Raw genomic sequence first — 27,648 nt, 5'->3', positions numbered from 1 at the left:
GAAAACAATTGTTTTAATCTATATGGTGTCTGCTTTCATTGTGTCAGTGAATAATTAGCACTTTATTCATTAACACCATCTCATTAAATAATACTTCGGCGTCACATGATCCTTCAGAAATCAAAGCATGTTGCAGTGAACTCTGAATGCGTTTAAAAACAACAGTAAGAAGGTGACAGCTGAAGGAGCTTTTATTTAAAATTACTTCATATTATGTCCATATTCATTTTCATAGGAAAATAATTTTTGATACTTTATTCATAACAGCTTTATCATCAAAAAGAATCAGTAAACACTGAATCAACAAGGCACTTGTATCCCAGACAATAGCTGTCAGTTGGGTAGGTGTAATCTCAAACAACACTTTTAACATAACACTAACTCTTTGAAAAAAACAAAACAAAAAAATTAAATAAATCAGTATAAACATTTTAGTACCATGAACTACAACCGAGTCAAATGTGTATGTTAAAGGTGAACATTCGCATAGTAAGAGAGGCGAGTCGCGAGTTGGAGGTGAATGTAGTGAAATGTGAAACAATAACAGTTTCTCTTCTTCATGATTAGAGCTTAGTCAGTGGATTTGGTCCTATTGAAAGTTGAAGTCACTTCTGAACCGGAGGAATCTTCTAGGACATTTGATACCACACAAAAGGATGTGAACCCATATTTGTGATGGTTTCACAGCTCTGCTGATGTACTGAGGTCATACTGATAGGAGGCGCCTGAGTGACAGTAATGTTGGATAACCAGAAGATGGCAGTGTTGATGCACAGTAGCAACGATCTAAGCAGGATTTTCATCAGTTTTTCTCTCCCTCTGTTTTATCAGAATATAGACTTACTTTGGTTTTCCATGTTACTTTTGCAGTGTTGACTGCTCCCAACTTACATCCATACTTCAAACTATAAGTTAATATTGATCCAACTGGACCTTAAATGATACTGTTGTGCAATGCTTAGAAGTCCATCCTTATGAAGATGAAAACACACACTCCCAAATGGTTGCCAGCATTAAGACTTGAGGTGAGAAAATTCACATGATTGAATCTGTTTGAATCAATAACGTTTTTTGTCTGTACCAAAAATGAACCAAAGCATGTATGCGTCCACCATTAACTTAATACAGTGCTTTAAATCTAACAGTCAAAATACAGAACTTTAAAAAAAAAAAAAAAAAAAAAAAACTTTAAAAAGAGAAAATTTCTCTGAACATGTGCGCTGTGCTTAAGTGTCTTCAGTCATTTCCCACTGCAAAATAAATAATACCAGCTTCAGGAAAGAAAAAAAAATTAAATTGGCAACCTGACGAGATCCAGCTAATTTTAAGATTACATCTTGTTATACACTGACTAATTCACAGGTTGCTCACTTGGGCCTGCATGTCAGGACTCAAAAAAATACTCATTCCACAGTGCTGTTAAGAGCAGGAAGAGCTTTAAAACTACTGACCAGCTTAAATGCACAGTCGACAGCTCAAAGATTTGGCCAACTGCACTGGAAAAACAAAATTAGAGCACTTGGGCTGCTCAAATCACTCCATCCACACCCATCCAGCATAACTTCTTTGTCAAACTGCTCTGTGCAGTAGGCACGAGTCTGAAGGCTTGGAGGTGAACAAAACCTGTGGTGAAGGTCACATTAAATATGTTTTTGTAGAAGCATGTGTTTCTAGGTCTCTTCCTCCCACAAGCACAGCTGTTTGTGCGGTACGTAGTAAGTAAATTGGTAGCCTTTGCTGCAGCTTTTGATGCCACATTTATACGGGCTGCCCCTGCCGGAGACGTCCCTGTTGCGACAGTACTTCAGCAGGCAGGGGTACCATTCCAGTCTGAGGTTGTAGCTACAGGAGCAAGGCTGCCACAGGTCCTTCACTGTCCCGCAGCTCTGCAGACCTGGCACCTCCACTGCTTGAGGCTCGAACATGGAACCCTCGGCGCCTGAAGAATCGGGAAAAAAAAAAACATTTATTATAGTTAATGATCAAGCTATGTAGGTCAGTGAGGTGCTCCAGTGATGTGTTCCAGTTCAAACAGTAATGCATCTGTACTAGGTCTAGATACATTCAATTAGATTTACTACAGATCCTTCTCCCCAAAATGTTCACATTTGATGTGTAAAAGGGTTTGATACTAAAACCCTTTATATGTTTATATATGGCATATCTCTGATGATTAAACATTATAATTCAGGTTAAGAGTCTATACTTAACCCAATCAAATAATTAAACAATGAATTAATAAATAAATATTTTACTAAAACATATGTAGACAATGAAATTATAGTTATAGGCATATATATATATATATATATATATATATATATATATACACACAGTGAGGAAAATAAGTATTTGAACACCCTGCTATTTTGCAAGTTCTCCCACTTAGAAATCATGGAGGGGTCTGAAATTGTCATCGTAGGTGCATGTCCACTGTGAGAGACATAATCAAAAAAAAATATAATAATCCAGAAATCACAATATATGATTTTTTAACTATTTATTTGTATGATACAGCTGCAAATAAGTATTTGAACACCTGAGAAAATCAATGTTAATATTTGGTACAGTAGCCTTTGTTTGCAATTACAGAGGTCAAACGTTTCCTGTAGTTTTTCACCAGGTTTGCACACACTGCAGGAGGGATTTTGGCCCACTCCTCCACACAGATCTTCTCTAGATCAGTCAGGTTTCTGGGCTGTCGCTGAGAAACAGGGAGTTTGAGCTCCCTCCAAAGATTCTCTATTGGGTTTAGGTCTGGAGACTGGCTAGGCCACGCCAGAACCTTGATATGCTTCTTACAGAGCCACTCCTTGGTTATCCTGGCTGTGTGCTTCGGGTCATTGTCATGTTGGAAGACCCGGCCTCGACCCATCTTCAATGCTCTAACTGAGGGAAGGAGGTTGTTCCCCCAAATCTCGCAATACATGGCCCCGGTCATCCTCTCCTTAATACAGTGCAGTCGCCCTGTCCCATGTGCAGAAAAACACCCCCAAAGCTGATGCTACATGCTGATGATTTTCTGATGCTACCACCCCCATGCTTCACAGTAGGGATGGTGTTCTTGGGATGGTACTCATCATTCTTCTTCCTCCAAACAGTTTAGTGGAATTATGACCAAAAAGTTCTATTTTGGTCTCATCTGACCACATGACTTTCTCCCATGACTCCTCTGGATCATCCAAATGGTCACTGGCAAACTTAAGACAGGCCTTGACATGTGCTGGTTTAAGCAGGGGAACCTTCCGTGCCATGCATGATTTCAAACCATGACGTCTTACATTTACATTTACATTTATTCATTTAGCAGACGCTTTTATCCAAAGCGACTTACAAATGAGAACAATAGAAGCAGTTAAACTAGCAGTAGGACAACAAAATGCAAGTGCTATGACCCTTCTCAGTTTAATTCAACGCAATTTTTTTTTTTTTTTTTTATGTTATAGAACAGAATAGAGTAGTAGAGAGAAAGTGTTAGTATTACTGGATCAAGTGCTGTCGAAAAAGAATTGTCTTCAGCCGTTTCTTAAAAGTGGCTATGGACTCAGCTGCTCTGGTTGAGTTCGGCAGATCATTCCACCAGCAGGGAACAGTCATGGTAAAGGTCCGAGAAAGAGATTTTGTGCCTCTTTGAGATGGCACCACAAGACGCCGTTCACTTGCAGAGCGCAAGTTCCTGGAAGGCACATAAGTCTGAAGTAAAGAGTTAAAGTAAAAGGGAGCAGAACCAGTGGTTGTTCTGTAGGCAAACGTCAGTGACTTGAATTTGATGCGAGCGGCAACTGGCAACCAGTGCAATTTTGTGAGGAGAGGAGTGACGTGTGCCCTTTTCGGCTCGTTAAAGTCTTAGTGTATTACCAACAGTAACCTTGGAAACGGTGGTCCCAGCTCTTTTCAGGTCATTGACCAGCTCCTCCCGTGTAGTTCTGGGCTGATTTCTCACCTTTCTTAGGATCATTGAGACCCCACGAGGTGAGATCTTGCATGGAGCCCCAGTCCGAGGGAGATTGACAGTCATGTTTAGCTTCTTCCATTTTCTAATGATTGCTCCAACAGTGGACCTTTTTTCACCAAGCTGCTTGGCAATTTCCCCGTAGCCCTTTCCAGCCTTGTGGAGGTGTACAATTTTGTCTCTAGTGTCTTTGGACAGCTCTTTGGTCTTGGCCATGTTAGTAGTTGGATTCTTACTGATTGTATGGGGTGGACAGGTGTCTTTATGCAGCTAACGACCTCAAACAGGTGCATCTAATTTAGGATAATAAATGGAGTGGAGGTGGACATTTTAAAGCCAGACTAACAGGTGTTTGAGGGTCAGAATTCTAGCTGATAGACAGGTGTTCAAATACTTATTTGCAGCTGTATCATACAAATAAAGTTAAAAAATCATATATTGCGATTTCTTCTTTTTTTTTAGATTATGTCTCTCACAGTGGACATGCACCTACGATGACAATTTCAGACCCCTCCATGATTTCCAATCGGGAGAACTTGCAAAATAGCAGGGTGTTCAAATACTTATTTTCCTCACTGTGTATATTATATATATATATATATATATATATATATATATATATTTGTGTATATGTGTGTATGTGTTTTTTTATATGCACACATTACATGCATATGACTTATTTAATACATTAGATTAGGCTTTAGAGGGTTAATATATGAAGAACACAATGCCAGCGTTATATTTAATCGTGCTGGGTTTGGTAGGGTGTAATTAAGGGACGCAGTAAACATGCTTGCCTCTGTCCAGCCAGTGTCTGACATCAGCCTCGCGCGTGTACACGGCCTCCCGGGCCACGCTGCACATGTTGTGGATGTGGGCACTCAGTTGCCACGTCCGTGTCAAATTGACCGCTACGTTCATGCTCAGCATCTCCGTGCTTCTCTTCTCTTCCGCTGTGCGGATGGCCTGGGGATTTTTCTGCAAAATATAAAAAACACTTTTAGTATTACTACTGTCATTCTTTAAAGCTAGATGTTTCCAGTCTTTTATCACACCTTTCATTCATTTTTACACATTTAGGACCTTGGACACCTTCCCAGGAGCAACTCATCAAAGGCCTTTTACAGCCTTTTTCCTCTGAGATCTCACATTTAAAGGGGTGGTATAATTCCCTTTTCACAAGATGTAAAATAAGTCTTTGATGTCCCCAGAGTGTGTATGTGAAGTTTTAGCTCAAAATACCCCACAGATATTTTATATAGAATGTTAAAATTGTAAATTTTTGAGGGTGAGCAAAAACACACAGTTTTTATGTCTGTCCCTTTAAATGCAAATGAGCTGCTGCTACCAGCACAGAGGGCGGAGCTTCAACAGCTTGCATTCACACAGACATGCACTGAAAATTTAAGAAACTTTTCTAGCCTTTTCTGTTCAAACTGGAGTCAGACGATGATGGAGAGACTCAAGAAGAAGTGACAACATGTAGAAAGCAACAGGACGTTTCTGAATGGTTAGTTGATGAATTTATGTAGCTTATGTGTAGTTATCTTCTAGTCATTGATTAGCATATTCTGTCTTGATAATCTATAAATCGTGTTCAGGGGGTGGGGTTTATGTCAATTTTAGGGTTGGTGATGTCACTAACCCTGGAGGAATGTCGTGTAGTCCCTACCAGCCGTTTGTTGTAGTCCTTAAAAAAACGATTTCTTTAAAAGCAAATATCTTCCTTTGCTTTGAACTTTGAGCGTTGTAAGTTTGCAGATGTTGTTTATACTCAAACAGCAACATTACACACTAACTAAAGTTAGAAAAGTGAAATCATAATCAACCACCCCTTTAAAACATCACACTCCTATGCAACAGTTAACCAATAAGCTCAACTCTAACACCCTGGATCTGCTCCCTCACTCCCAATGACTTCCCCCCTGCCCCGCCATCAGCCACAGAGGGAGCCTGACCTGTCGCAGTCTGGCCATGGACTCGCTGGGGATGATCTCATTGTGGCTGAGCCGTGTGATGAAGCAAAGCGCCTGGTATTGGCTCTGCCCTCTCTCCAGTTCCCCCAGGATCAGCGCCCGGAAGATCTTCACATCCTGAGAAGAAACATATGCAGTCATCATTAAATTGTGCAACTCCTTAAGAAATGTGTTATATAATAACTACAAATACTGAAGTCTTTGAGTTGGAGACTTGTATGGCATCAAATACAAGGGCTGCACAATTAATCATATACACTGTGATCAGGATTTCTGCTTCTCTCTTAATTATTTTATTAATTTGTGCTTACAGGAAAGTGCAACTATTCTAATTATTAGAGATGCACCGATGTATCTGCCACTAATTGGCATCAGCCGATAAATTCTGTCCATTTTATCACGAAATTCAAACAATAAAAATAGGCCTAGTGTTTTGACACTCTTAAATGCAGTGGTGGAATGTAACGAAGTACAAATACTTTGTTACTTTACTTAAGTACATTTTTCACGTATCTGTACTTTACTTAAGTAGAATCAGTAGTGCATACTTTTGACTTTTACTTCGTTACTTTTTGCAGCAATTATTATACTTTCTACTCCACTACATTTCTACGACGTTTCGTTACATTTTCTGATCAGTTTTTCCCCTGCCAAAACAGAGATTGAAAAAAATCTCGGTGTTTTCGGTGTTGGTGGCGCTGCCAATAAAGCACCTAAAAGCTGTCACAAAGAACCGGCAAAAGTAATGAATATGTCAAATATAACAAGGAGACATTTTAATTGATTATTAATAAACAAGTGTTTTCTGTGTCGGCTGCAAAGATGAAGTTGGCGATAGGCTACTGATATGCGATCTTCGCAGTAGTGAACGCACCAGAGAGAAATGCACATTTCATACGGATTACTACATAAGCAGAGAGAGCAGTCTGTTTTCTTTCGTTTTTAATTTTTCTGTTTAAAAGTACACATTTAAAGCTGTCTAAAGATATATTTATCAGGTCTGTGAGGCAAGTAGGTTACCTTATAGCCTAGCCTACGCTGAGTTTCGGTTCATTTATGAGACGCGCTTCAGTTTACACGCCGGCACCTATGTGTCGTGATTATCTATTTTCTACTATATTTACTTCTTATTTATTAAATCCTGGCAATTGGTTGATGAAACATTGATTAAAATTAAGATACAATTAATACAAAACGAAATTCACTTTAAAAAAAAGGCTTTGTGCTTTCTGTTTGAGGTCTCTGTGAAAGTTTTAAAGCAGTCTTTTAGTGCCGCTTTCAGAGCGGTCACGTCTGTAACATTGTTTTTTCCTCAAATGGGAACACGAAAAATAAAATAAAATGAATATTTTATGTTCTGTGGAGAGCCAACCCTTCTTCATCCGGTGGGTATTGGTTTGCGCAGTGCAATTCACAGAATTACTAAAAAATATTTTGCTACCTAAAAGTTGTGTCCCGTAACGCATGTGTAGCCTAGGCTATTTCCCTCATATTAAATATAAAACGCATACAGATATTTTTCAATATGTATTAAATGCTTTTTCTGCGAATTTATATTTCAAGTTTTTACTGCAAATGTCCCATCTATAACGATGGAATTGCCCAATATTAAATAATTTATCCTCAACTAGTTTTGTGGTGTAGGTCTATGTATTGTATAATGTTAACTTCAAAAAAGGGGTGTGTCGCGATTCTGCCTTCTCACACCGCGACACAGGTTCGTAGATCTGAGTGTAGCGATTTCGGATTCATATTGCATATTGGTACAGCCCTAATTATTAGAATATAGACATTAAGATAATAAATTGTTATGCAAGTAGCCTACTTTTACTTTTAATACTTAAAGTACATTTAAAATCAGGTACTTTTTACTTAAGTAGGGTTTTCATTGTGGTACTTCTACTTTTACTAAAGTAAATATGTCTCTGGTTATTTGTACTTTTACTTAAGTACTGAGATTCAGTACTTCCTCCACCACTGCTTAAATGTGACGTGACAGATCACTGTAGCGCCTCAGTTCAAGCGGCGGCGTGGAGCGTGAGTCTTTTCCTTCACTTTAATACAAGTTATAGCACGAAAGAACATGCATGAACATCAAAAGGTATGTTGAAGTACAACTTACTGAAATGAGTCATGTCGCATGTAATCGCTCAATCAGTGTTTCAACCGTGAAAAGACATCAATAAAACAGCTTGTGAACAAGGTCACTTAATGTTGCATTTGCCTCAGGAAAGTTATCCAATGTTCACAGTTTGTCAGTTAGCTATAAAAAACACTAGAGATGAGCTTATTTACTGTTAATTATATATGCATGTTTGAATAAAGTGTTTATGAAAACTACCTTATATGCAACTGAGTTGCATTCAAACAGTATAATTATTACATCTGAAAATAAATAGCAGTTAATATAATAGTTTGGGCTCTGTTAACTTTAACCTCTAATATTATAGTAATCTACCAAATTAAATGGTTGTATAGTTTGCAGAATTATTTACAGAGATTTTTTGTGTCCTTAGAGAATCAAATTATCCAAGATATTCTGTATAATCGGCTATCATATCGGCGGAGAAAATTTAGTTTTGGTATAGCCTATCTCTACTAACTATAAAAGAAATTATAAAAATACATTTCTCAATTGAAAAGAATTGTGATTGATCGCGATTACAATGTTTTAAACAAAATAATTGGGATTATTAGTTTGAAGTCACCACAAAATCAAAATTACACTGCACTGTTTATTATAAACGATTTGTCCATGCACATAATTATTTATTTTTTTAAAATCACGTGCCCTTGTAATCTTTAATCAAAATAACTTCCCCTCCCTCTTGCAGCATGACGTTTACTGGCGTGAGGGCGGGACAACCTGTCACTCATATGAGATCACAGCAATAGCAAACAACAACCATCCATACATTTTTTCTTGTCCAAGAAGCCGTTTCCCTTGGATATACATAACAATAGGGAAGAAAAGATAATTGCATCTTCCGCTTCATGCCGACTGTGACCATTATTGTGCATCCCTATCAAATACCCGTCGATTTTATTCATTTTGGCTCCTAAATTCTTGCTTTTTAGCATTTAAAAAGTCAGCTGTTGACCTTCAAGCTTACAGTCAGATCTTCATTACAACATTTTATAGTGATTCAGCCCAGAACAACAGAGAGACACCGTATATTTCAGCACATCACTGAGTTGCTGTTAGCAACCAGACCGAATATCTGGCAGTACCCCCATGCCCATAAAGACTTCCATGTAAAGGCATTATGGGAAACCCCAGAGCAGAGAGCAAGGCCACAGACCTGTGTACCCATTCATCAGCTTCTCCTTGCTCTGACATCCTCATGACTCTGCCAGCAGAAGACACACACATTCTCCTCTTGTTTTTCACAGTAAGGCCTCAAGCACCAAGCCGACAGAAGGGAGCAAGCTTTCAGGGTTTCATTCGCAAAGTAGGAGGTTTTCTCAGACAATCAAAATAAACAAGCCGAAGCTGTCTTTGTTTGCTCTGGAGCTCTCATCTCATCCTCTTTCTAGAACCTTCCATCTGGTTTCCAGAGTTGGTCAACCACCAAACTCATGGAGCTGCAGTCTCACTGAGCCTGTGGAAAATCCATTCACATTCCAAGAATCATTCACCTCTAATATTCCATTTGAATGACAATGCTCTTTTATTTGTATAGTTTTCCCTGAGGAGGTAAATTCAGTTACGCAGACAAACTTTGGCCTTGTCCACCCTTATAATTTTTCGTTTGAAATCCCATCTTTTTCTCTCCGTTTTGGCCTTCCGTCCGCACAGAGACGTATTTTTGAAGAATCTCTCCCAAGTGGATAAATATGAAGCTGTAGTGCAGATTGTGAAGACATAAGCTTCCAAAAACGATGACACGTAGTCGTGTGATGCATATTGTACCGATAAATATCTGTTTATAGCCATTATTGTGCCTGTTATGTGCTATTCACTTTCACACTGTTGCTAAAGATATGTTACTTTGTACACTCTTCATATCACAGTCCTGCAAAGCTGAAAATTGTACTTGTTATTGCTGTCCTGTGGCAAAACATGAGAGCAGTTGCGTTTTAGACTAAACATATAATGGTGATTGAGTGCGGCCTGAGCGCAGGAGTGCCTCTACAATATTTGGGGCCAGTAACACGTAGGCTCACTATTGGCCGACGCTGGTCATGTGTGTGATGCGTGTGACGTGCAACACAGACGCGCTGCGCTAAAACACTACGTGAAATAACTCGAGGCCCAGAGACATACACACATTTCTGGGCCAGCAAGTTATAATGTCTTAGAAGCCTATGAAGCAGTGATCCAGCTCTCAGATTTAATAAAAAATATCGTAATTTGTGTTCCGAAGATGAACGAAGGTCTTACGGGGTTGGAACAACATGAGGGAGAGTAATTACTGACAGAATTTTCATTTTTGGGTTAACCCTTTAAGCAGCACAACTGTTTACATCATTGATAGTACTAATAAATGTTTCTTGAGTGCCAATTTATCATATTAGAATTATTTCTGAAGAATCATTATCTTTTATAATAAAGACTGAAGTCACTCCTGAAAATTCAACTTTGATCAAATTGTAATAATATTTCAAAATATAACTGTTTTTACTGTAATCAAATAAATACAGTCTAGGACTAGGTAAACATAAGAGACTTCTTTAATAAACATTTAAAAAAAAATCTTACCAACCCCAAACTTTTGAAAAGTAGTATATTAAATTTGTTTTATATAATATTTACCGAAATAGTAAAAAAAAACAAACAAAAAAACACCTTTATTAATTAATATATTTGTAAAAAATAATCATTTGAAAATGGCTCTTGGACAACTCTTCTGATTATTCTTTTCACTCCTCTATCAGAAATCTTGCGAGGAGCACTGGTCGAGGCAAATTTATGGTGAAATTATTGTCTTTCCACTTCCGTATTATGGCCCCCAAAGTGCTCACTGGACCATTCAGAAGCTTAGAATGGCGCCTATAACCAATGCCATCATTATGTTTTGCAACAATTAGGTTGCGAAGGTCTTGAGACAGCTCTTTGCTTTTACCCATCATGAGATGTGTCTTGTGTGACACCTTGGCAATGAGACCTTTTTGTAGGCCATCATTTGGGACTGAACCAGCTGTTATTAATTTCCACTGACAGGGGGCTGGAGCTTGATGGAGGAGTGATCAAGCTCTCAGATTTAATCAAAAATATCTTAATTTGTGTTCCGAAGATGAGCGAAGGTCTTACGGGGTTGGAACAACATGAGGGTGAGTAATTACTGACAGAATTTTCATTTTTGGGTGAACTAACCCTTTAATATTAAGTGAATATTTGGGGCCAAATATTTCACAATATTACTGTTTTCACTGCATTTTTTTTATCAAAGCAAATATTTGACCATGAAACATTTTTCAAAAACATTTAAAAAAAAAAATCAGTAGTGTATTTTCATTTATTTTTCCCTTTATCGAATCTTTAATATGGATTAAGACTTTTCTGAGAAAAGAAACATTAAGTACTACTTACTAGCATCTCTTATTTATGTTGACAATAGACATTACATTACATGAACACTATACAAAATGAAAAAGTTAAAAAAGTACACAGATCCCAATCTGTGAATCAGTACATGCAATGACAGACATCCAAAAAATGTAACTCAAACCTATATTGTGAAGAACTGTTCAGCATGGAAGTTCTTCAAAGGACGAATCAGCAGGAATGCAATTAAACCGACGGAGGAGGCAGACTTGGTGGAATTACCGCATGGGTGACAGAACAATCAGCAAACGCAAGAGGGGGGGAGTGAGCAGGCAGTTGTTATTTTAAGCTCTGGCACTAGAAGAACCTTCCAGCCGTCAGAAAGGCAGTTTGCTTTAAGGAACAGAGAGAGGGGTTGGTGGGGTGAGGGGGGTGGGTTAGCCACTCAATTTAATTACAGGGAAGTGTTGGCGTCATTACTTTGCAAACACCTTGATGACAACAGGAAGAAACCCTGCAAGCTGACACTGCACAGGTAAACCTGACATGATATCAGTAGCTCAATCATTAAATTCTCTTTACAACTATCCTTTATCTTCAATGCTCGGCAATTTCCTTTTATCTGAGGCGAATATCTCTTTCGCTTTCCTCCAGGGTCCTGTTGCAATTCTCTGTTTGACCCCCTCCATGCAGGAACATGTCTAAGCCGGGTTAGTGAGTAAATACTTCAGTCAGGTAGATCCTCAGCTCAGTTTTTCATTCGTTCACCCTCCAACCTTGCGCATGTCCGCCAAATGACCAGATTAGAGACTAAACATAAATCTCGGTGCAGAAGAGTTTATTTTGACAGTCCTAAAGAAATACATCTCTGAAGTCAAAGCAAACATTAGCTTCTGCTCCTGGTCCTGCTTCCTGCTGCAGGATCACGGCGTGTTTGTTTGGAATATGCTGTTGACGTCTGACAGCGGCATCATCGCAAAGTTTGGCACGGCTTTCACAGTCAGTTCCAAATGTTGCTTATGCTATAAAATTCACGTTAGACACACAACGTTAAGAACAATCACAGATGAAAGATTGGATAAACCAACGATTTTTTCAGAAATACTTCCTTTGTGTTTAACAGAATAAAGTCAAACAAGTTTGGAATGAATTTCTGTGATTGGGTGAACTATCCCATAACTAAAGCCAAGTGGACACTACAAGACTCGTCACTTCTGCTTTGTTTTGGAACTTGTAACTTAAGCGATTGCTGCTTGGATCTGAATTTATAGTAGTTTATATAACATTATCCTTCCAACTCTGTTTGTTTGTGTCTCTTATACATAAAACACCCTCTAAATTCCTCTCTGGAGACGAGCAACTATGACAGAAGAGATGAAATACATGTTTGTTCATTCTGCCACACTACAATGCAGTGACATTGATGAACGGTTTTAAAAACCATGTCAATTAAATTATATTTGTCCTGCCACTATAAAGATGTTTGCTTTATGTTTGCAAGTGCTTTCTATTATAACAACTGGCATTAAAAATGTCTACCCAGGAGGCCTTAAGTGGAATTGCTTAAGATCCCTGTTTGCAATACAATGCACATTGCCATTAAAAACTTTGAACTGCACGAAACACAAACACGAGTTACACAAGAGAATTGAGAAAACTAAATGTTGTGCAAAACAAGTGGGTATCTACTTCAAGGTTTCACATTACATGAATTATTAACATCTGCATAACCATGAGTCAAAATCTGACTCAAAAAAGGGTAATAAAATGCAACAACAGTTGATGTTTCACTATCATTTACAACAGGATTTGCAAGATGGGTTTAAATAAAAGAATCTTGTTATGAAAGACAAACAATTTTGTGCATAACCACTCATTTCCTGGTAAAAAATTAGATTTTCCGAAGTCAACACATTTTGACAGGTGATTAGGAGGCCATGATGAATGACAGAGGCCATTTTTTTCATTTACACCCCTACTCTTTTGTTGCGAAGGACATCCTGGGATTTTTAATGACCACAGAGAGTCAAGACCTCGGTTTTAACGTCTCATCCGAAGGACGGTGCTTTTTGACAGAATAGTGTCCCCATCACTACACTGGGGCGTTAGGACCCACACAAACCACAGGGTGAGCGCCCCCTGCTGGCCTCACTAACACCTCTTCCAGCAGCAACCTGGTTTTCCGGGGAGGTCTCCCATCCAAGTACTGACCAGGCTCAGCCCCGTTTAGCATCAGTGAGCAACCAGTCTTGGACTACGGGGTGATATGGCTACTTTCGAATGTTTCTAGCATTTCATAGTTCACCCCTCATGCACGTTATCACGTCCGTCAAAAACTTGGGCTGGCTGTCGGTTGGAATATTAGAACTTGTGGGCATCAATCACATCACTGAATACTTGTCGGCTAAAGAAAAATGTATTACCTTTCGCTCCATCAGTTTTCAAATCCATAATTTGAATCTCACAACATTGATGTCTGTCAGAAAATGACGTGCACAATATACGGTAGTATTTACGAGAAGCATAGGTCCAGTGAGTAAACGCATTTCCTGAAAAACCCACACTACCGTATGTTTTGAATGTGCCATCACTTTCTGAGAAGAGGGAGAGCAGCTTCAACTTGCTGTCTGTCAGAGACGATAACATACATAATACATAACGCACAAGAGTATAAATTTGTTCTTCCTTCACTGATATTGAATCGGAATGATCAGGGACCTGAGTGAAATACTTCACACTGCATGCTAATAAAGACCAATCCAATAGAAAAACTTCACCGGGTTAGTGAACATCGTTCACATGTCACATGTGTTGGTTTTGAAGAATTTTTTTATGCACAAACTACGTATTTTGATTCTGACTTTTTTTCTCCTCATAATTTCGGCAATAGATGAACTGTTTAATGAGTGATCTTGAGATGAGTCCCTGTAGTCATACAATTTGACTCTCAAATGCAGATGTAATTTATATTATAACTTGACATTTGATTTTTATAAAATGTATATGCATATGAATGCAAGATTTCACACATCATTTATTTGAAAATCTGTCTTAACGCAATTCATAATGTGCTATAATAGAGAGTGATAAACGCTCTTCTTTTCAACAGGAAATACAACAGCACACATTCTTGTGTTGACATGTTTATAGCTGCTACCTGAGTCACAACACATCTGTATTAATGGCAAAGGCATTTGAAGGTAACTTTAAAGCTCCCTTGATAACTTTTTACAACCACATAAGTACGTACAACCGCATGCTCGCCAAGCATTGATCTGTGTAAAGTATGTTTCCGGCCTTCCTGGCCGTAGTCATTTACTCATGTCGTTCCAAACCTGTATGACTTTTTATGTAGAACACAAAAGAGAAGTTGTTTTGGACCCCATTGTCTTTCATTGTATGAACAAAAACAGAAACATTCTTCAAAATATCTTCTTTTTTGTTCCACAGAAGAAAGTCAGTCATACAGGTTTGGAACAACATGAGGGATGAGACATAAATGGTGACAATTTTCATTTTTGGGTGGCATTTCCCTTAAGCCAAGTCACTAGACTGAAGTAATCAAGGCTGAGTCAGAATGCAGGTATGAAATTTCCCTTATGAAACAAAATTCCAGATTGGCAAGACATCAAAGATTCAACGGTTATGAAGTATTACATATATCACCCCGAGCAGTTAAAGCTAATTAAGGGAAAGATTCAATAGACAAACAACAAGGCACGCAGACATGATCCAGAAGAAACAGATATGCAAAATGTTTATGGTAAATGTGGTTCCTCTTCAAGGAGAAACACTATTGTCTAGAATTTCAGTTTAACTGGATTACGGCTCCTTATGTGACGGCAGAGATGTTTAATTGGTTTTTTTAAGAAGGCTGCTGAAAAGGCACAGGTGCATGCCAGCATTTAACATTTCGCTCTGATGAACAGCAACCTCGGACAAAAGACAGAGCGTGGGAGAAATGCCTGAGTTGTGGTGGTTAAAATACGAGGAATTTGATGTCTTACACACTTAACAAAAACACAACATGCATTGCAGTAAATAAAAGTCAACAAAGAAGGAACCAAGCAATTCTGTTTTGGTGACATCTTAAAGTAGATTTCCTCTGAATATGACACCAAAAACCAAACAGCACGGCAAAAATAGAGGCACTTGGCTATTACGGTAATGGAAGACCATTGCTTCCACTGGGTTGTCTCCATGTGACCTTTGACTCCTATTTGGCATGTGGCTAACTTGAGCTCTTGTGGGACAGCAGGGACGTCTTTACCCTGTTTCAGCTGTCTTAATGTGCTTCACACTCACTGATATATGTTCATCTGCTCTAGTCAAGATCATGGCGTTACCCCCTATGGGCTGTTAACTTCTTCCACAACCATCTTAAAACTAACAAAACATCTGGATTTAGAACAAAAGCTTAAGCAATGCTTTTAATAATAAATCAAGATCTTAAAGCTGATGCCCCTTTACAACAGTTACGCCAATATTTCAACACCCCATACCAATCCAAAGGTATTGCACAAGACCAAGAGAGAGACGTCAGAGCGTGGGAGAAGAAAAGACAAGACCCAAACGCAGCAGGGAGGATTCATGCTGTTCCTGTAAACTATAAGGGGAAGTACATCTCATTTCCATTGAGATATGCCTCATCAAGAAAACAACAATGCAACCCTAGGTTATACAATGAACATGGGTCTTTCACAGGGAAGTTGGACTTAGCAAGAACTGATGTAACCCAAGGCTTGATTCATAAAGCAATGACTCAAACAGATCATAGGATAAAACTCTTGTGGCTGTTAAGACATGTCACTTTGGAGGGGCTTTAAGGAAACAGCTAATCCTGAATGATAAAAGGCATGATTAACTATGCTAAACTAATTCCGGTAGTGAAGTGAATGAATTATGATGAGCATTAAAATGCTCTTCATCTCCCTTTCAGGGTCCAAATGTGCCTAATGCAAATAAAAACGGCTTTGGTGAGTAAATAAGGCAGATGCATAGTAACTATTAGGAACTACAACATTACATGATTAAAGAATGATTGATGCTTCAGTAGTGATTCAAAACAAAGTGATATGAATGGTAAAACATATGTTGCGATGCTCACGTTCTTTTTCCTCAAATGGAAAATATGAAATACTGCTTGCAATATGCCACCAAAATGGAAATATGAGGAATAAAATCACATCCTCACGTTTTAGTGGAAAAAAAAAGAAAGAAAGATGAATTAATTGTCAATTTTAAATATATTATATTCAAATAGTATATATATATATATATATATATATATATATATATATATATATATATATATATATATATATATATATATATATATATATATATATATATATATATTCACATTATAAATTTAAACATATTTATGGTTTGAATTCTTCCACCACTGGCAAAATCTTGTAAATTGGAGTATCATTCAAACCAGTGACTAAGGAAGAAATTGCCACCTTGATTACATACTATATGCTGCTATGGTACAAAGAAAGCAATCTTCAGCAATCAAAATGATGATATGCAATATGCTCATGACAATTTATGAAACATGAAGACAGTCCATTTAAGCTCACACAGGGATTTTTAAAAATGCAATCTGTGCAATCAAGAGTTTTAGCAAATTGCAACAGTAAAAGACTGCTGTGCTGAAAGAAGACAGCTGTACTTGAAAGTGCAAGAAAATTTAGCTTCAAACATGAGCATATTTCAGTTTCAAAATTTCAGTCTCAAAATATTTTAACACTGCTCGAATGTGCTCTGGATCAACTGGACTTGAACAGTTCAGCACATAACAGTGTCTGTGGGTAAATGAGGCCTCTTCTTTATTTCTCAGCGGCACTCAAAGGGTCAACATCTGCCTTATTCTGGCTTGAATAAAGACATCAGCTTGTAGCCAAAGGGCTGCCAGAGATGTCCTGCCTGTTGCCGACACACTTGAACATAAAAATGTGAACTGACCAGTAACTAGTTATCAGAGACAGCACACAGTTTCCTGTATTGTAAGAAGTGTGGTGAAAAAAACATTTTACACATGATTTTAAAAGGTGAAATGTGCTGTTTCTACATTCTAATAGATAAAATCACCTCTAGATCCAGCACATTGCAATGCAATATTTATACTGCACCAGTCATGCAGTGTATTAGTTCCTTTATTGTAATGACAGCAGTAAAATAGCAACGTCTACACAACGGGTGTGGTCTTTCATTTATATTGACATGAATCTTTTAAACATATATTGTGTCATCATGAGAGCGGTTGTTCAAGCCTGTGCAGTGTGTAGTTAAGGTCACATCCCTGTCACATGTCTCAGAATTAGTGGGACATTTTGAAACAGGTTGGACTGGCTAGGTTCAAGTGGGCATGTTCACACACCTGGATGGCATCCAAACACACTCACTGATATATCACTGATTGAAAAGCTAGGACATAAAAGGCAGACAAGTTCCCACAAGTGACAAAACGACAAATTCAAAAGTGAAACAACTTCAAAATTCCACTGAGCTTATGATGAGTTCCTAAAATCAGAGCCAACACAACACGCTCTTGCCACAAGCAACAATAAATGATTGCCCCAAAGTTGAATCTTATACAATAAAGTTTACAGCTGGCTCTAACGTTATGAGCCGATAACATTTCAAAGTGAAGAGGAGGGATGGCTTGTGTCCAAGCAGGTCACAGATATCCCAATAGGGAGATGAGCATAAAAGCAGACCGCTCGGCTCCTCGGTTGGCAGCGGATGCGAGCTGAGATGAATTCATTGTCCATCACTGCATATGCTGCCGATGGGCAGAGACAGAGCGCTGAGAAACATAATACAACTAGAAAGACAACGGAACAGTTTAAGAGAAAAGCTTGAGTTAGAGATGAAAGATCAATGTGATCACACGTAGCATCTCTTCCACCAAACAGTCGCCGCTGGATTGTGATGTGTTACTCTAATTCCTGCAAGCCGAAACAGTCGAAGTAGGCCACATTGTAAAAGAACCTCGTACAGCCCACACTTTTTCCACACAAACTGGAAAAAAGGCCAGTCTGTTACTCAGATATATCTGTTTCTTTATATTATGAAAATGTATGCTTAAAAAGGGCCACAACCACATGATTTGCATGATATTCCTATCTCATCTGATTTCCATCGAAACTTGAACTGAACAGTAACAAAACATCACGCTGTTATATATGGGTAAACTGTATCTGAGTATGGAAGCTTGTTTCCGCCACTGAATAAAAAAAAATAAAAAAAGATATTTTGCGACTTTTTATCTCTCAATTCTGACATTTTTTTTTTCTCTGAATTGCGTGATATAAACTTGCAATTCTGACCTTTTTTCTCAGAATTGTGTGATATAGTCACAATCGCTTATTAAAAAGTCAGAATTACAAGATATAAACTCACAATTCTGACTTTATAACATGCAAAACTTGGAATTCTGAGGAAAAAAAGTCAGTCTTTTTCCCCTCAGAATTGGACTTTATAACTCGCAATTGCGAGTTTATATCAGAATTGTGAGATGCAAACTTGCAGTTGTGAGAAAAAAGTTCCCTTTAATGGTGCCATGTAAATAAAATAAAACATTTTAAAACAATTCAAATATAAGGTGTAACACTTTACATTAAGGTCACCTTAGTAAATGGTTAATGCAGAAACTAACATTAACTAAAAATGAGCAATACATTTGTTGTAGTATTTATTCATTTTGGTTAATGTTAAAGTCCCCCTGTGGTGAAAATCAAGTTTTTAATGTTGTTTATATGTCTATGTGGTGTTTTTAATATGCTTTAAGACAAACCATGTGCAAATGCATAAGTCAACACCATTGCTGGGTATTTTCTCCTTAAAACTGCAGTGAACCGAAGACAGTCTCAAAAACCCGGTTTGAAATCGCTGGTGTTTCTGACGTCACAAACTACCTTGTAACCAATCAGTTCAACGTGTGATCGTCAACGACTGGATCTCTGAGCTGGAATGAGTGAGTGGAGGCGGGGCTAATTTACATATTCATAGAACCATGTTTGCTAAATGAGGCAAGGGTGTAGAATTACAGTCAAGCTATTTTAAGGGATAAAATTATTGATCACAGGGGGACTCTAATAAAAATGCAACTGTTTATTGTTAGTTAGCTCATGTTAATTAAAGGGGCTATATGTAAGGATTTTCATGTATTAATTGCTTTTTCACTTGCCAATGTGTGAACAGCTTGTAATGAAACTTTAAAAACGAGACCTCCTCCGGCTTCCTAAGTTGTCTATGAAAGCCTCTAGACTGATTTTTACGTGAAGGACTCGGGAATGTTTTTGCCAGGAAAATCAAAAAGATGTGGCGGTTACGCACCCTCCCGAGAGCCTCTCTTCTGTTAAATGACACATGAAATGGATGTTTTTACACTGTTCAGGTTAGGATAATAGTCTCACATAGCCATATTTATAGTCTAGTCTCAAATAATCAAACTATCATAACATTAGCTATGTTTCCATGCAAAGTTGCAAATAAAGCACCATTTCCATCCAGTGAGTCGAAGAGAATAAAATCGTGACTTCCTGATAAACCGGCATTAAATATCACAAAGAAAAATGGAAGTTGCTGCAGCCGTAGAAGCCATAATATTTTTTGTATATAATAAATGACGAAACGCAATAAACAGTCATGTTATTTTGCTTTCGGAGGCAGATGCTGCTGTTTGGGAACGCAGTCATTTAAGTCGTGTTCTGAAAGGTAATCATACCGAACCACTTTGACGACAGACTTTGCTCAGGCATTTCAGAATGACCAAAACAGCATTTTAGATGCTGTGCAATAAGATCAGTCCACTGGTTGGTCCAGATATGCCGTCCCATCGCAAAGTCACGTCTTTTTTGATGCGCATTGAGAAATGTATTCTGTAAATGTGTTTCCATTGTAGATTATGTGAATCGGATATCGTCTGAATGTTCATTAACAATATATCGCTGCAAAGGTATCACAAACTTCTTTTGACTTTTAAGCCAAGAACGAAAAACAACTTCGCCGTTAATATATCGGGGCATTAAATCACATTCAGTTTCTTGTACGTTTTGTGTGCATTAACCATGTTAACCTTGTGCGTTTCTGGCTGCAGTTCACATAACGGCCACCGGTGTCGCTAATATCAAGGGTTTCTGAATTCTACACACAGCCCCTTTATCTAATATTATTAGATACAACTTTTCATTTTAATAAAGTATTAGTAAATGTTGAAATTAACATTAACCAAGAAAATGAAAGGCTTTAGAAGTATTTTGATTGTTAACTAATGTAGCAAACTAATGTTAACAAATGGAACCTTTTTGTTATTATTGTGTATAAGTGTAACCAAGAAAGAAAGAAGAAAATAAATAAATAATCAACAATACAATTCTCATTTGCTGAATCTGGTCTAAAATATGCCATGGTTGGCATTTCATCCATGTAAATTCCACAACAACAGAAAACTAAACCAAAGCAGCATTCACTCTGATGAATGAAAGATATTTAGAGCTATGCTATGCCAAATCTGCAATCAAATGCCTATGTAAAAGAAAACAAAAGAAAAGATAATAAAAGAAAATCACTACACAGCTTTTGTTTTGGAAATCAAATCCAGAGGGTTCACTTAGCACCTGATTAGGCGGATACCAGAATAGCCATACTTCATTTAGTAATATAAATGAATATTTGTCTTCCTCCATCCCTGTTAAAGCCCTTTCAGTGCAGTAAATCCAGTAAGGCAGCAGGAAGTCCTCGTTCATTCAAATTTCCATAAATCCCTGAGATACAGGGGAAACAGATGAGAACCACATGTGAGAAGAATGGAGACAGGCCCGCCAGTGGAACTGATAAAAAGAGGAAAGGAAAAGTTCAAGCCTTCCCAAATGTGATGCAAACCCCCACACTGACCACATCTGTGGAGGATCAGGGGACGTGAGGGGCAGAGGGCTGCTGACGTGACTGAACTGAGGCGGATGAGGCCAGTGACAGTGCCAATGCTAATCCTGATGGTATGATCACCAGTGAAAGAATCTGACCTCAGGTCAGAAGTTCATCACTAATGTGGATGATTTAACACAGAGACACGGACTTTAATGGCACGAGGAAGGAAAAGTAACCACTTCTCAAATTACCAATATTTGAGGCTTCATCACTGTAGATGATCTGGTAGGCTAAATGACAAATATAGTAGAGGCTAGAAATGTAGGTAAAATGATCCAAACTTTTTTTTTTTTTTTTTTAGCAGGCACTTTGAATGTAGGCTACTGTAATTTTCTTTGGATTAAAGTGCCAACTAACTAAATAAATAAATATAAATGTAACTAAATAAATGTAACCATTTACTAAAAAATGTTTCTAGTAAAGCTAGAAATTTAAGTAAAATCATTCAAATCTAATAGGTTGAGCAGATACCTTGAATGTACTGTAATTTGCTTTGGATTAGCAAATCAGCTAATCAAATGTAAATGTTATATTACTAGTTTTGTGGAACTCCAAAATCACATTCACAACTTCTGCTTCTTAAAATAAGTTAAAGTATTTTATATTGAACATGTAGCCTATATATTGAACACAGCATTTTATATTGAACACAGCATTTTTTTTGTTTAGCAAGTTTGTCTGAAAGTGATAGAGCATTTGTCCTTCAGAGTGTTCCTTAATATGAAATAAGACTAATAAGACTTAGGCCTGTTAAAGTCCTCAAATGTAATGACTTGATATTCAGACATGCTAAAATAATTCACCTAACGTACTGTGAAAGGGGACGGTTTCATGAAAAAAGTCAAGCAATATAATGCATTCCAGCACACTTCAGTGACATTATGTAGCCTAACAATTAAACAAACATACATTTATCCTGGCCATAGTTTTCAACTTACCTGTTTGAAATCGGCCACAAAAGTTATAAGAGTCCCATCTCCTTGTTTAAACTCCACAGTGATGGAGTCTTTTTCACTGTCCGCCTCCAGAAGTTCATCTGTGATCTGTCCATCGGCCAAACGAACCTTCACCTTCAGCTCAGAAGCAGACCCGAGAGTTACTGTCACAGTGAGCAGCAAAACCAACACAGTAAACCGAACTGAACCCGGTGAAATCCACCTCGCAAACATGCCAGATAATCCTAAAAGTCAAACTCCGGGCTCAGAAGGAGAATCCACAGGAATTACAGTCGCTGATGCGGTTCGACTCATTCCACAAGTCTTCAGATAGACTCCGCTATCTCCTCAAAACATCACAGCCGCTCCACTTTCACAACTTCATCCATATTTTTTGGAAGCTGGATATACAAATGAATTCATAAAGTCTTTTAAAAACAGGTCTAGAGACTTTTCACGTTTGGTAAATAAACATTTAAGAGAGCCGCGTCACACACGGATCCATCTGGTGTTTGCACTCGTCTCGCGCCTCTCACTGAGGGAACTTTGATTCGTGAGCTCTTGCCGACTCGTGCCACTGACGCTCGCGTTCATTCAGTTCACTGCGCTTCACGCTGACTTCAATCTTAGTTTCTGTTTTTCTCCTCTGGAGTTTTTTCCTCTCTCTCCTAGTCATTGCGGATTCGTCACTTCCTTCATTATCCAAAGTGCAGCAGTCCACTGGGCTCCCAAAGTTTCACAGCAGCGCTCGAAAACTCTTAAAGGCGTAGCGCCATCTCAAATAACCGTCTGATTAATACACAACTCCGTCCTCAGATTTCTTTCTAGCACTTACCTCTTTATGTAATGTAGGTGATTTACATATCATATTCATTAACAAAGAATACTTGTATATTCATGTACATTTGCAATATATTATTTTATCCTATGTGATAATATTAGCCTAACTATGCTTATTAAATATTAATCACACGCAGTTTTATTTGTTTAATTATAGAGTTACAAGAGAGTTATCATGTGCCAATATTAATGTTAGACTATATGGTTCTTAAAGTTTGGGATTTCAAAAAGGCAACTTTTTAATAATAAAAAATAGATAACCTATTTAGAATTAGCTGTTAGCCTACCGAGCATCAGAAATTCATGAAACAGAGCATGTTTGCTCAGAATGACTTGTTTTCTATATTTACAAAGCTTTGAGAAGTTTGGACTTTGTGCACACACGACATAGACTAATAGTCATAGGCTATGAGTCATATCAGACACATGTAAAAAAAAAAAAAAAAAAAAAAAATAGAATAGAATCTGCTATAGTCAACATTCTTTTGTTAGCTTTTTACCTGCATGGTCTAAAGCTGATGTGTGTAAAGTTTGGTGAAGGTCTGACAAACGGCCGAGTTCGTTTAAAAAAAAAAAAAAGAAAAAAAAAAAAGTTTAATCATAAAAATTAGATTTGCTATTGTTGTGGCTTAAAGCAAGAAATTCAGAAGAAACAAGAATTTTGATTCCGTCATACAATTGCGGAGTTAATAGCTCAAATGTAAAGTAACTTATTATAGCGCCACCTTGAGGCCGATTTTAACTAAATTTGGTACATATATTCATTTTCACGCAATGTACAAATATACATTTTTGTAACAGTAGGCCATTCAGATTTGCTGTTATTAGCTGCTGAAATTTGATTGACTGCTGGTGGCCTTGTTTTTTTTAAGTATCGGTCTATATAGGACGTCCACCAAATAAGATGCATACCAATTTTCAACTTCGTGGATTTATTACAGCACCACCTAGAGTCTGATTAGGGGTGCACAATTGGGAACATCCACTAAATTTTTGGGTCTCTGTGATTTACGGTCTTTGACGTCCATAGGCCTACACTTTTACGCCCATACACCAAACAAAAATAAGGAAGAAGAAGAAGAAAATAAGTAAACACAATATGGGTTCCAGCACCTTCAGCGTATTTAATAGCCTAGCCTACTATAAAGCTTTACATATATAATAATTGTCAGAAATAGAACAGTTTGTTTACGTTTTATACAAAATCTCAAAAAAGTTTGTATGTTTATATTGTATCATATTTGATACATCAAGCTTTTATGGCCCATTTACAATATAGTGAGAATATGGAGCATATACTTGAGGAGGAAAAAAACACTTTTTATTCACTAAACAAAAATATGCAATTTTGTGCAAATGTTGTTATGTGGCCAAGATGATATAGCATTCCTGCATACGTCACCAGAGAGATGGTGAATTTTTATTTGATGCTGACAATCTGAAGCGGAACTCTAATAGAGTAATGAATTCCATACACCAGACCTGGAAATGTTCATGGTTCTAGAAGTGGCAATTTTACACTGTGAATTACCTCTTCATCAGAAGATCCTCCAGCTGTGGCTCATCAGAGCTCTTATTTCCAGGTGATGTGTTTCTTGCTGGGTGGCCCAAGTATGTGTCCTCCTCAGGGAGCACATCACTTCTGGGCACATGCGCTGGAGAGCTTCACCGGAGGAGAAAGCAAATAGACAGCTTGTGGTCTTGAGTAAACACTGTCAGCTGGGTCAGGACACTGGTCAATACATGTGATGTATTGGAGTGAAGTTCAGGTAAACATGTCCTTTTGTGACTGGCTAAACTAAAGCATTTACAGCTTTGGAGGAGGTAAAAGAGAGAGAACGGATATTAGTCACTGCCGTTTGACCAGCTGTTACTTCACTTTGTTTTGTATGTTTGCATCAACATTGGCTGTAAAAAAAAAAAAAATAGTGCTATTTTAAATGAGAATTATCCTGACATCTTTATATCTGCCACCAGACAAAAAAAAAAAAATCTTGATTTACGTAGTAAAAAAAAAAAAAAAAAAAATTCTTTAGAAAGGAAATCATGCATCTACTATACAGTCTTTCCAAGTTTTGTAGTACAAAGTGTCATTTGGAGTCCTGTGGTAAGGTTACAGTTTATATATGTAAATCATTAACAAGACATTCACTAACAGGCCTTTGTTCACTGGGTACATTGGCACCGCTAAGCAAAATTAAAAATATGTCTTGTTCAACTTTTGTTGTCGTATACCACTAAAATTGGTGGATGTTTCTTTTGTTCCTTTATTCACTCTTTTTTTAGCATTGTGATAGTTCAGTTGTGTATGTAGCTTTTTCAGTAAAGAGCTTCTTTTTCCAATATCGTGACTTATGATCTTTTTGTGATGTTTAGAGTAAAGAGTAAGTTCACCCAATAATGAAAATTATCTCATAATTTACTCACCCTCAAGCCATTCTAGATATATGACTTTCTTCTTTCAGCAAAACATATCAGAGTTATATAAACAAATATCCTAGCTCTTCCAAGCTTTATAATGGGAGTGAATGGTACTGAAGCCCAAAAAAAGCACATCCATCCATCATAAAAGTAATCCATACGGCTCCAGGGGGTTAATAAAGGCCTTCTGCGGAGTGATGCTTTTTTGTAAGAAAAAATACTTATTTGTAACTTTGAACTATAATCACTGGCTTCCAGTAACAGTCACGTGATGTATTGATGAACGCAGAAGCGCGAGGATAGAGCAAAACAAAACACCGGTCACGAATTAGAAGTCTAAAAAAATGAGAATTTAAAAAAAGAAATGTCAGAGGATTTCAATATAAGAGAAGGGGAGCTTGAGTTTGTACCGGAAGCCAGTGATTATAGTTTATAAAGTTCTCACTTTTTCACTTTTTCAAAAGGTTAGCTTCACTTGAAGTAGAACTTCAGAAACTGCAGTTTCAAAGTATAGTTCCCCAATTTTGTGCCAATCAAATGCCGTTGCGTGCCAGGCGTTTGGTGTGTTTGATCGTGAGTGAGTGTGAGGTTTGTTGTCTCAATACGTAGAGCAATGACAGAAATACGACGAGTAGGACATGCACCGACGAGTCTAGCCACTGTATTTGTTCCATTGTAATCGTCATCTATGCCATCTTAGAATCATCATCCCCTGCCGTGTGCATTCATCCCTATTCAAAGATTTAGAGCTCACACATACACATGTATGTAATACAGGCATGTAGGCATAATGAGGTGACAACCAGGTAACCCTTCACATAAAGACATCGTGTATGTTTTCCCCCAGATTGCCTCTTAACGGATGTGCTCTGTCTAATGAGCCTGTGAAGAATGAAAGGTCTGCAGGTGCATTCATTCAAACTGAATTCCTCCAAACATTCACAATGAGGTGTTGCAATGACACAATAACTTGGCAAACAATATAAAAATAAAGCATTCTGCCACTTATTTCCTCTTCTTTCAAAGCAACAACAAAGAAATGTTTGTCTTAAGAAAATATCCTGAGAAAGTTTTCCTATGTAATGCTTCTGTGGTATTTGGATTAAACATGTGTCTGAAGATTGCTAATGCAGAATTCCTCAGAGAGGATTTACACCACAAAGGAGATTTTGCACTGGTTCAGGAAGATTTAAGGTTAACAAGTGCCATACTGAGAGCCATAAGCTTTAAAACAGTAAGATTTCGGACATCCTTGTTGAGCCCTGTTTGCAAATGACTACAACTGTGACACTGAATTGTGTTTTAAACTTGATTAATTCTATAATTAAGCGTTCAAATCCTCTTCCTGATGGTGGTAAGATATAATGAAAGTAAGGACATTGAGCTCTTCAGCTCTCTAAAACACATCCTGTTTCAAACATCAGCAAATCTGTTTCAGATAAAAATAAAAATAAATAAAAAAGATGTCCCCTGGTTATAAATCATGTTCTTTGAATAACTTTTCAGTGGATTATGTGTGAAATCACCGAATTAACATGATTCAAGAACTCCGTCTGCAGAACTTGGCAGAAAAACGGAAAAAGAATGTTTGAATGACGGCTCATTCCACAAGCTGCATACAATATGGATGAGATTTGAATTCTGGAGCTTGATCATTATTTCAGAGCAACATAAAGAGGGATTTATATATTCAAAAGTCATTTTGGCTTGGTTTGAGTCACTTGCATATGGTGGAAATATCTGTCTGCACAGCTTTGGTCTGTGGATCCTGGATGGGATGGGGGGGGGGGGGGGGGGGGTATCCCCTTACATGTGTGCTTCTGTGAGAGCACTTCACCCCCTGGAGTAAAAGCACAAATGGAGAACAGGACTCAATCCATAAGAAATGTCTGTAGACCCACTCTCATTGTGTGATACTATAATGAGGATTGGATCCGTCGTGTGGGTGTGTGAGTAAACAGCTCAGGGAGGTCTGAGTGGGCACAGAATGCCAATCCAATGCCACCACACTTTCATCTCCACCAAGAATCCAACATCTGCACCGCACATGCACGTCACATTCCCTGTTTCAGCAAACCGTGACAACTGTGTAAGACC

The 27,648-nt window shown here is 37.8% G+C and overlaps 1 protein-coding gene across 1 annotated transcript; it reads right to left on the bottom strand.

Annotated features, from left to right (window-relative positions):
* Positions 1 to 173: 173 nt before the first annotated feature.
* On the bottom strand, positions 174 to 23,119 carry oafa (OAF homolog a). The gene is made up of 4 exons (XM_084127546.1): positions 22,294 to 23,119; positions 5,911 to 6,045; positions 4,750 to 4,930; positions 174 to 1,939 (listed from the first exon to the last, which is right to left on the bottom strand). The coding sequence occupies exons 1-4, from the start codon at positions 22,522 to 22,524 to the stop codon at positions 1,671 to 1,673; spliced, it is 816 nt and encodes a 271-aa protein (XP_083983672.1). The 5' UTR covers positions 22,525 to 23,119; the 3' UTR covers positions 174 to 1,670.
* Positions 23,120 to 27,648: the final 4,529 nt, after the last annotated feature.

Source organism: Abramis brama, assembly GCF_963993115.1.
Source record: "Abramis brama genome assembly, chromosome: 10".
In the NCBI taxonomy this organism is placed as follows: Eukaryota; Metazoa; Chordata; class Actinopteri; order Cypriniformes; family Leuciscidae; genus Abramis; species Abramis brama.
Note: the sequence above shows the minus strand (reverse complement) of the source record. Positions and strands in the feature narration are given on the sequence as shown.